Raw genomic sequence first — 9,854 nt, 5'->3', positions numbered from 1 at the left:
GCCGCACACACCCCGCACACCCCGCACACCCCGCACCCGCAACAGGTACACGCTCTCGTAAATAACTTATTTAATTATTTAATTTGCACTCTCAACTACCTTTAGAGGTAACTTAACCTAATGCGGTAGTAGCTAGGGCTATCAACAAAAAATATCTGGAGTGCAATCATTTACTGAAACATCTAGAGCGCAATCCAAATGGTTTTACTTAATTCAGGGTTCAAACAAAACAACGGCATGCAAGGTTTTCGTCAAGTTACCCTAAGTCAAATACAAATGTACAATCTAACCACTCTAACCAGCCAACAAGCCCACTATTTTTTTTATACTAACATAGCATTAAAGATTCCAAATAATGCTTGGCCTGTAAACGGTTCTGAACGCAATATTTGTGCCTATTTCTCATACACACACTCATTTATATAAATGAAAGTAAATATCATACTAAATTGGGGAATATTGTGTTACAGTGAATGCTGCCGAGCGGCTGCTTGGAACTACGTGAATAAGTGTAAATGTACACACGGGATTAGGCAAAGTGCTGTGAAGGTTGCGATATGTATTTTATACATTAATTAAAACATACTGTAAGTACTAAATTATTTTAATATGTTTGAAGACACTCCCTCGCTAAGATATAAATGTAACGTAGATTAGCTGATAATGTGTAATTTTGATGTGTTGTACAAGAATGTGTGTCAGATATAAGTGTTGGAGGAACTTTTAGTGGAAATGAATCAGATCACGATTATTAAAAAAAAACAGGTGATAGTATCGTAATAAAGTCCTTCAGTTTCATCCCAATCAATGTCTAGTTCTATAAGCACAATTTATGTAAATAAGTTCCACTAAAAGATCTTTTAATTATTATTGGAGGTCGACTCCAAATTATGGTAACATATTCTCGTAAAAATTCCACCCAATAGAGGTCACGAAGGTTATGTCGGTACTATGGTACTGTCTAGTCAAAGTATTGTTTGTAATATTGTTTGTATCATATTATAGTATTTGCACTTTAATTATTCAAAGGGGACTGATTTAATATTCAAATAATCATGCACTACCGGTTGTAAAGATGTTTATAAAAATCGCTCAAATTATGAAATTTAATTCCTTCGTAAAATACCACAAGTTACAAGTATTACATTTTAGAAGTACTTGTGTGTGTATGTTATTTGTGTAAATTAAGTGTAGGTAGACTGAAATGCAATTACCTTTCTGTCCAGTCACCTTTAATGGAGTATTAAATGTAATTTCCAGTGTTGTGTCAAAACTTAATAGCAGCTTTTCGAGTGAGTTCATAAATTCTTACGACATTTACATCTAAGTATGACAACATTAAACCCAAACCACCAACCAGTGCATTTTGTTACTATGTTTAAAATCTGGTTTTCGACTTTGAGTTTTACACTTTAATATGTTTAGCCTATGTAAGGAAAAGTTGTAAACCAACTAACAGGTTGTGTGCTATCGTAAAACTAAGATTATCTCTCAACGGGTACGCGCAAAACTAAAACCATACCAGTCTCAAGACGCATAGACTCTTCTTTCCTATTTTATGAGACCACCTTTTTGGAACCTTTTTGATTATATACACATAAGCGTGTTGCATCTAGACGCTTCTATTTAAGTTTCAACGAGTTTGTGTTAAACATGACAAATAGTCTGATATACGCCATGAATCTCAAGTAAATTAAATGCAAATTTTCTATATCGTCGTTGTAAATTTATAAAATTCTAGCGTAAAATTGCTTATACATGTTCCAAGACGGTGTTTAAGATACTATGAAATGCAGGTGCATATTCGACGCGAAAGATTTGCAATTATATTTTTTTCTGTATTTCGACAACTTAGGAAGTAAGATTGAGCATTTTATAAAAATGAGACTTTAATTTCAACTACCACGTTTATAAAGTCCTTTGTTTAATCTTATGCAATACTAGTTTTAAGTGTTAAATTGTTTTTACCATATATTTATGTTCTATCAGAAATTATGTGAGAATTAGGTGTGTATTAATGAGATTCAGATGCAAGTCATTTGATTTCTGCCAAAGCGAAGGAACTTGATTTCTTTTTGGTGTTTCCATTAAAGTCTTCCTTTTACTAAAAATGTATTAATTTCTTATGGAGACAACATAAATAGATTGTACAACTGTTTACTAGTCTTTTAAGAGTAGTAAGGACTGAATTGTTTGCAGTTGTATTTTTTCTGTAATTTATATAAATAAAAACTAAGGTATTAAAATCTCAATTGTTTTTGTTTATTACTTGTACTATTATTTTTGACAATGTAAATAGGTATTTGTAACTTTAAGGTATAAATTGTATTATAACAAAATATAAATACCTAAAACAGAACGGTTTTTTAATACTCTCACACACATCAGCTGTCGCAGCTAAAGATGCTGGAAGAATCGTCATCCCCAGTGTCTCCAAAGTCTAGCAACTTCTCGACGGAGTCGCTTCGCACCTCTCCCTCACTGACCGGCGTCGCCGGAGTGAGATGCCACGACTTCTTCTGTTTCACATTGCACCGCTGCATCAGACTGTCAGATAAGAACATCGGAATCTTTCTACTGCAGCACTGCCTGCTTGGAGTCGATCCACGGTATGTTTGTGTCTCGCGCCCATTCGCAGGAGCGCAACAGCTACCTATATCTTTATATGTTGTAATCGATTTATCCATAGTTTGTATATCGTCGGTCGATTCGCACGCACACACAACTTTTTTAGTTTTATTCTTACGTTTCTTGTTTCGTTTATTACGTTTTTTCCTGGTATCTTCACATGACGAGGGTGGTGTGTCGGGATACGACTTACCCTTTCTATTTTTGGGTTCAGCTATGGACACTAAACTCATAGGTTTATTACAGTTACAGTCGCAGTTGCAAGTTTTGGCACAACGGACTTCATAATGACACGTCATGTTGTTCTCTACGGGTTGTGTTTCCACTTGTACAGCGGCGGTCCCTCTGCACGATCTAAACGTATAGTCGAGCTGTCGCAAACACGGATAGAAGTAATGTATGTCCGTTGTGGATGTGGAATGATCCTGGTGGAACTGAAAATTATTTACATTCTATAGAAATCGATAATGAACAAATAAGAGGATCAATATGTGTTACCTTCAGTTGATAACCATTGCCACCGCCGTTTAAATTGCTCTCGGAATTATACAGCTTCCCCCCATCAAATTGTTGACTCGAAGGAGTGAACAGATTGGGAGGTACCCTATTGAATAATTAAGTTAGTTAAAAATATGCTTCGAAGATCATTACTAGGTAAAAAAAATTAAACACTCACGGATTATTAATGCTTCGCACGAACCAAGTGCCCAATGGGTTATTGTAGAATGGGACGTTTACATTCATATTGGTTTGCATAGGAATATTCGGTTGAAATGTATTAGGCGTCCACCATTTTAATGTAGGCTTAAAAAATAACTGTACTCTTCCGTCTGGTAGAGTCAATGAGGTGACAACACCTTCACCCACTACATCTGAATATAAGTTCGTATTGCATTGTAACGCTATAAAGTAAAGATAGTTAAATAACTAATTTTATATAAATGGAGACAAAGCATGGATGATAAAGGTTTTAGGGTGGCTACTAACGTGAATTGTAATTAAAGATTGGCGCATTGGGGAACCCGAGCCCGCAGAAGGACTGGTTGCACTGCATAGTGGCGGTACAATTTCTTCTATTTAGTCATTTCGTATATTCTCATATCTGTTGTGATGTACTGGATTCATTCATTAATATTTGCTGTGATGAACTGGATTTATTTAATTTATTGTGCCCATTTTATAAACATTGTTTCGATGTCATTGTGACCGACTTCGTGAATGACGTTCGTCTATATTTTTGAGAGTTCGCAATTTTTTCTTAGCTGTATCATAGATGGCCAATTAATTCAGATTTTTTAAAGGATTTATATATAATGGGTTAAGAAATTTTGTATTACAACTACAATTTCGAAATTCATATTATTTTATCAAGTGTTTTGTCTACACACACAGTGCTCAAAATCATAACATAAGAAATTGTATATCCTGTTGATGACATGAGCCAAGCCTACTGAGCGTTTTTCTACATAAAAGGGGAAGCGTAACGCGTTGCTTGTAAATGTTAACAGTTAATAGAAGCCTAGCCTTTTGGTGTAATCGAAACCTACCTATGGGGAGGATTATCTACCTATTTGTAAAAAAGTATCTATAAATACAAAGTGTAACATGGTCAAAATCAATCACATCGTGCCTATAACGTGCACTAACGCGCACTGCCTGTTAATTGCCCTTAAAAGGCAGTGTACGAACATTACATTGGAAAAATAAAACAACGAAGATATTATGTAGTTCATTTAATGTCAGTAGCTAAGAAGTATGAAAATAGCAAACCTTGACGCAAAGTAACATCTACGCTTTTCAGCCGTCTGATATTTAAAATATAAAATAAACTATGGAAAACAGTTTAAGTCCGATACCACACAGTAGTACCTATTTTTTACAAATTATAATTAACACTTAAAATAAAAGTATCATCTGAATTTGATTCATCAACTGAATACAGCATTTCTTATATGAAAATTGACGATATATTCAGAATTGGTCCTTTGCACACTGATGGCAAAGGGGTCAGTCGGATGGAAAGTGAAGGCGACGAGTCTCCGTGCACTCGCTGGTACTGACTGCCCTAGAACACCGGCGTAGATCTTGAATTTTAGGAGCCCGGAGTCACGTGCATAAAATCTGAAACAGATAAATGTTATAACACCATCTAATGCTCTAATGCTCGTCTTCAATATTTCGTAAGAATTCAACATCATGTTACCTGATAGGATATTCTCCGTAAGCTTTAGGCCTCTCCATCACAGAGACCCACTTGTCGTCGTAACTGAATAGTCCTAGATCTAAGTACGGCGAGCCACTGTAAGACTGTGCGCTTATCGGTAACTGCGCTAAAATGCGTTTCGTGGCTTCCGTTCGTCCTCCGTAAATCGCTCTTACGATTGTTTGCTTAAACCTCTGCTGAGTTAATCTCGCATACAAGTTATTGGATGGTGAACACGTAAATTGTGAATCAGCACATAGCCTCGCATTCCTGAAGCAATCGCAATAGTTCTCGAATAGCTGCAACAACCCTTCTGAGGTATTTTCGTATACTTCCAAAATCTTGCTTTCACTTATGTTATAAATTACGAAAAATGAGGATTGACTGTTAGGTTCGGCAACACGCAATGTCACGACTTCTTCACTTGCATACTTTATAAAAAGGTGATCTTCATCCAACAGTTGCATCTTCCACATTCGCAAACTTCTGAACATGTCAAAGTATTTGTAAAACTTCCTCAGTTCTAAGGGGTCTCCTGTTTCGTCACTAATTGTTTTTGCTCTTTTAAAGAGGAAGACAAGTAACCTATGCTTAAGACAATTTATTGTTTCTTCATGGAAAGGTCTTTCGATCATTATTGGTGGGAAGACAGAATTTATGACAAATGGATCGTCGTCGAAACAGAATCTTCCGATCTTTCTAATTTCTATGAGCATGCCCTCCACTATTTGAAACAAATGTATTGTTTGGTGTTGCACAGAAAGTACAGCCAGGACTTCTTTGTATAAGTAAATGCCTTGATTATGGGAGAGATAAATCTTATCTATTCTAAAATTTTTTGTGTCACATAGCTTGCCCTGGTGTAAATCAACCAAATGAAGAGAATAATCTTCAAGTGCAGATCTAGAACAAAATATTTATAAGGAGTATTTACTTACATCAGCAAAGCTAAAATTTTGAATTACTTTCCAATATTATAAGAAATGCAGTTTCGCAAATCTCAAATTATTTGCATAAGTTGAACTGCTTATTATGCAAATACTTTGAATCAAATTAACAATAATAGAATAATTTCTAAAATTTCATCAAACACCATCACCCAACATCAAGAACCAGTATAGTACTAATCAGAAAACATCAATAATAATCTGATTGTAGAAATATTTCGACTTACCTAATAGTTGGTGTAACAGCTTCATTATTGGTATGAATGTGATAAAAATGAGGTCTAAGATCATCAGGGATATGTGCTGCGGAGCCAACTATAACATATCTGCCATCCTCAGTGAATAAGCTGCACTCTCTGTTTAGCTGCTGGTCTATAAAGGGTAATATTAGCCCAGCATTGCGATCAGGTCTAGGAACCTCCCGTTGCTGGCATACATTCACAGTGAATTTTGGCTGAAACACAAAATTAGCTTTATAAAGCTTTTTATTCAAAAACTAAATAAGATTACTTCAACTTCTCAACCTACATATTTCAATGTCATTGAGACTGGTAACGATGTAGTGAAATTTTAGGGTGGCTCTTACCTTAAAAAATCTGTAAAATATATGTGTGCGTATTCTATGATGAGCATCAGCATCAGCATTTAATAAGTCTGAGGGGTAACCAGCAACTAAGTCTCCTGCAGCTGATGCGCCTCTGTATTCGTAAATCTACCAACAAAACACACAGATGTAAAAGGACAAAAGCTTTGAAAAGTAAATTCAAATTAGCCTGTTTTGAACCTACCTCTAATGAAGTTTGATCAGCAGAAAATGCAATAAAATGCTTGCCGTCCGGGCTAAACTTCCTCAGGAAGCAAGGAGGCTTTTCTACGTTAACAATTGTTAAATTAGGAAACACATTTTGATAAAACTCTCGAACAACATGAAAATGAGATCCAGGTTTACGAGATCCGTAAATTTCTCTGTCCATAAGCCTTATGACAAGGTTCTGGGGTTTTATTTTGCGGGGCACTATCCTCTCTGTGCAAAAAAACTCATCGTCTTTGAGCGCGCCCGGTGGCGGGTCTTCGTAATAAATATTGTTCCTTGACTGGCTTGTGGATGCCATTATTCATATAATACTAAAAGATTAAGCCAATAAAAATCTTTTGCATTTTCAATGTAAAAAAAACACGACTCTGCAGTTAAGCAATAATATTTTAGAAAAATGATGCTTGAGCTGTCGATATAATGAAATTGCTTGACAATCAGCTGATTTTCTGACAATTGAAATAGCGTCCTGAAACGTAAACACAATTGTCGGGTTTGATTTACGAGTGTTTTTCCATATTTACTTTCAATGCCTTTAATACAGTTCATGCGGGTAAATGACAGATAAATATTTAAAAAAAGCTGTTTAGTTGTTGTATACTAGTATTTTCATGTTCATTTTCTTACGTTTAGAAATATTACATTTTTGACATTCGTGTTGATTGTAAATAATTTAGGTTATGTTGTTATATCACGAGCGGTGTTTATCTATTTAATGTTAAAATAAGCCTGACAATGATAGAAGGATTAAATGCCCGTTTAGTTTCTTTTCGAAATACAATTTCTACCTTAAGCAAACGTAAGACATATAGGTATGGTTTGCCCTTCATTCTGTTCATGGTCGGAGGATCTTTTGGTTTACGTGAATGGACACAAATCAGGTGAATATTTCGTTAATTCAGGCACTGATTGTTTTTATTATAAGACACGTGATATGAACATGGTTATAAAGTTATTAACTATCCATTAATTGATTGATTAAATCAGGTGCGAGTTTGTTCAATTTAGGAAAAACATTGTCTTTGGCTATCAGGCTTTTCCTCTCCTAATCACTATATAATATGTATTTTCACCTTTTGTTAAATTAGCTCTACTAATGTTCACAGATATCAATTCTCGCAAGTAAAGGGTGTTAGTAAAGATGAAGCTGAAAAAATGGGACTCCACCGAGAAAATGAAGTAACCCTAGAAAAAACATATGAAGAAATACAAAAACTGGACATAGACAATTGGGAAAACAAGAGAGGGCCACGACCTTGGGAAATGGCTGAAGAACAAAAAAAGAAATAGAAGTTTTCACAATTTTCCATTAACCAAAAAGTATTGGTTGTTGTAAATATTTGTTATATTTTAGTGTTATTAAACAGAAATATTGTTAAATGTTATTGTTTATATTGTCTTAAGTGTTGAGAAAGTTCAAATTATATGTACCTACCAAACTAAAGTCACAAAATATGTTTTTAAATATATGTATACTTATCATTCTTTTTTACTGAATGATAAGTAGGTTCTTTAACAGCTCTGATAGTGTTAGTTGTAGTAACACTGAAACTGTGATTATGGTAAACAAAACAAGGACTTACTGAAAATTGTGGGCAAAAACAGATTATTAATGTAAAAGGAAGAGCTACTAAACAACCAAACAATTTATTTTGTTATCCTGTTGAAGGACTAACTAAAATAATATTCAACCTCAAATATATTCCTTCAAAATAATTGAAGTGTTAAAATAAGTTTGCAATACCATTCTTCTTTTATTTTTAAAGTATTGTTGTCCTCATGTTTATGCTGTTTTAACTGACCCTGTCCCACTTCACTGGGCGATATTATCCGCAATAGCCTAATAACCTCTCTTTGTAACAATATTTCTGAGCAAGTTTTCCCTTATAACATCTTTATATACTTACTAATACCTTTCTATAATTTTGTAGAAATGGTCCGAATTTATAGTCAAATTCGACGGTAACATCAGGCGACGTGTCGCCGCAACAACTGAATGCTCTGAAATACTTTGCAAAACGAGTAGCTTATCGTCAACGCATCGCATTGTTTTTTTTCTTAAATAGACTTTTCTTCTTATCAGACTTATCAGAAAACTGTTTCTAGGGACAATAATTACAAAGCATGAACATATAAGTTGCCCTATGAGTGGTTAAAAAATCTGACCCCATCCTATAAAAAAATAAAAATTTACTAAGTAGCAGAAAATTGAGTATCAAATCATTAATGGATGTGTTGTAAATACTGATTAATTGAAATTAAATATGTCTGCACGTGTGGCCGTCTGGTAGATGAGCACACCAATTACCATTGAACGTAAGCTGTCACAGGCACAGAAACAGGTTCGATCCCGGCATTGGAAAGAAAGAACTGGGTTTTCTTTGCGTCCACATGTGAAAACCGTATCGGTACATTGAATTAATTTATTTGTGCGATAAACGTTTTCAGAAAAGAATTCATATTATAATAAATAGGTCTCAGTATCTTTAGTAGTACCTCGCGGTCGAGGTCGTTACGGCGAAGGTGGTGTAATATCGATCCGCTCGTGGATAGCGTTCGCGATGGACGTATACGTTTGTAGAACAATATTTTCCTAGCCAGGAAACACAGAACACTTATAAAAAAATGTTTCTTATATAGGCATTGGTTGCTACATTTGTTTGTTTCTAGTTTTCCTAGTCTGAAACTAATAGGAAATTGCTATTTCATTTACGGACGCATTTGCTATTAAATCTTTCAGTCAGACTTATTAATATCACGGCCACATGGCGGCCGTGTGACTGAAGAGTCGCACAAAGCTCGTCATTCTTAAGATTACCTCCTTATTATTATGAATCTAAATATAATCCTTCCATACGTCGCAGGCATTACAATAACAATAACCAGTACAAAACATGCGCATTAAAATTGCGCATTGAATTGTAGATATTTCAACAATAATCTAAAATTGTTTACTTGCAATTGGCACAAGAGCAAGCGACTTCTGGGAAAAGAAAAAGAAAGTCAATAACACTATCAATAATTATATCACTGACAAATATAATCAGCGACAGACTATTATAAAGACTTAACACTTAAGTAGCTATAGTTACAAATATTATGTAGCTACGATATTCTTCATATAGTGCCACTGTTGCCGTGTCTATAGTTCCGCATCTATCATAATATGAAGTACAAGTCCACAAGACTAATATAGATAACCTATCGTGCGACCTCGATCACATATGTCTGTCTCTGAAGTCTACATGTACCTAATGTTATC

At 34.8% G+C, this 9,854-nt stretch overlaps 3 protein-coding genes and 1 long non-coding RNA gene across 5 annotated transcripts; 2 read left to right on the top strand and 2 right to left on the bottom strand.

Annotated features, from left to right (window-relative positions):
* The first annotated feature begins 1 nt into the window (after window position 1).
* LOC113503590 lies at window positions 2-2,359 on the top strand. The gene is made up of 2 exons (XR_003401453.1): window positions 2-45; window positions 471-2,359. It is a non-coding gene; the product is annotated as an uncharacterized LOC113503590 (long non-coding RNA).
* On the bottom strand, window positions 2,241-4,264 carry LOC113503586. Of its 2 annotated transcripts, none has more exons than XM_026885630.1 (4): window positions 3,616-4,264; window positions 3,305-3,530; window positions 3,127-3,232; window positions 2,241-3,080 (listed from the first exon to the last, which is right to left on the bottom strand). In XM_026885630.1, the coding sequence occupies exons 1-4, from the start codon at window positions 3,680-3,682 to the stop codon at window positions 2,385-2,387; spliced, it is 1,095 nt and encodes a 364-aa protein (XP_026741431.1). In that variant the 5' UTR covers window positions 3,683-4,264; the 3' UTR covers window positions 2,241-2,384. The 2 variants fall into 2 exon arrangements, with proteins under 2 accessions (XP_026741431.1, XP_026741432.1); XM_026885631.1 differs by having other exon boundaries at window positions 2,241-3,062.
* Window positions 4,265-4,346: 82 nt separating this feature from the next.
* LOC113503583 (DET1 homolog) lies at window positions 4,347-7,052 on the bottom strand. Its single transcript, XM_026885626.1, has 5 exons — window positions 6,567-7,052; window positions 6,365-6,490; window positions 6,006-6,232; window positions 4,832-5,734; window positions 4,347-4,749 (listed from the first exon to the last, which is right to left on the bottom strand). Exons 1-5 carry the CDS (start codon window positions 6,888-6,890, stop codon window positions 4,557-4,559), a joined length of 1,773 nt encoding a protein of 590 aa, XP_026741427.1. The 5' UTR covers window positions 6,891-7,052; the 3' UTR covers window positions 4,347-4,556.
* Window positions 7,053-7,240: 188 nt separating this feature from the next.
* On the top strand, window positions 7,241-8,338 carry LOC113503589 (cytochrome c oxidase assembly protein COX16 homolog, mitochondrial). The gene is made up of 2 exons (XM_026885636.1): window positions 7,241-7,473; window positions 7,699-8,338. Exons 1-2 carry the CDS (start codon window positions 7,328-7,330, stop codon window positions 7,880-7,882), a joined length of 330 nt encoding a protein of 109 aa, XP_026741437.1. The 5' UTR covers window positions 7,241-7,327; the 3' UTR covers window positions 7,883-8,338.
* Window positions 8,339-9,854: the final 1,516 nt, after the last annotated feature.

This window comes from Trichoplusia ni, chromosome 19 (genome assembly GCF_003590095.1).
Source record: "Trichoplusia ni isolate ovarian cell line Hi5 chromosome 19, tn1, whole genome shotgun sequence".
NCBI classification, from domain to species: domain Eukaryota; kingdom Metazoa; phylum Arthropoda; class Insecta; order Lepidoptera; family Noctuidae; genus Trichoplusia; species Trichoplusia ni.
The sequence above is the reverse complement of the archived record's forward strand: the minus strand, read 5'-3'. Positions and strand labels throughout refer to the sequence as shown.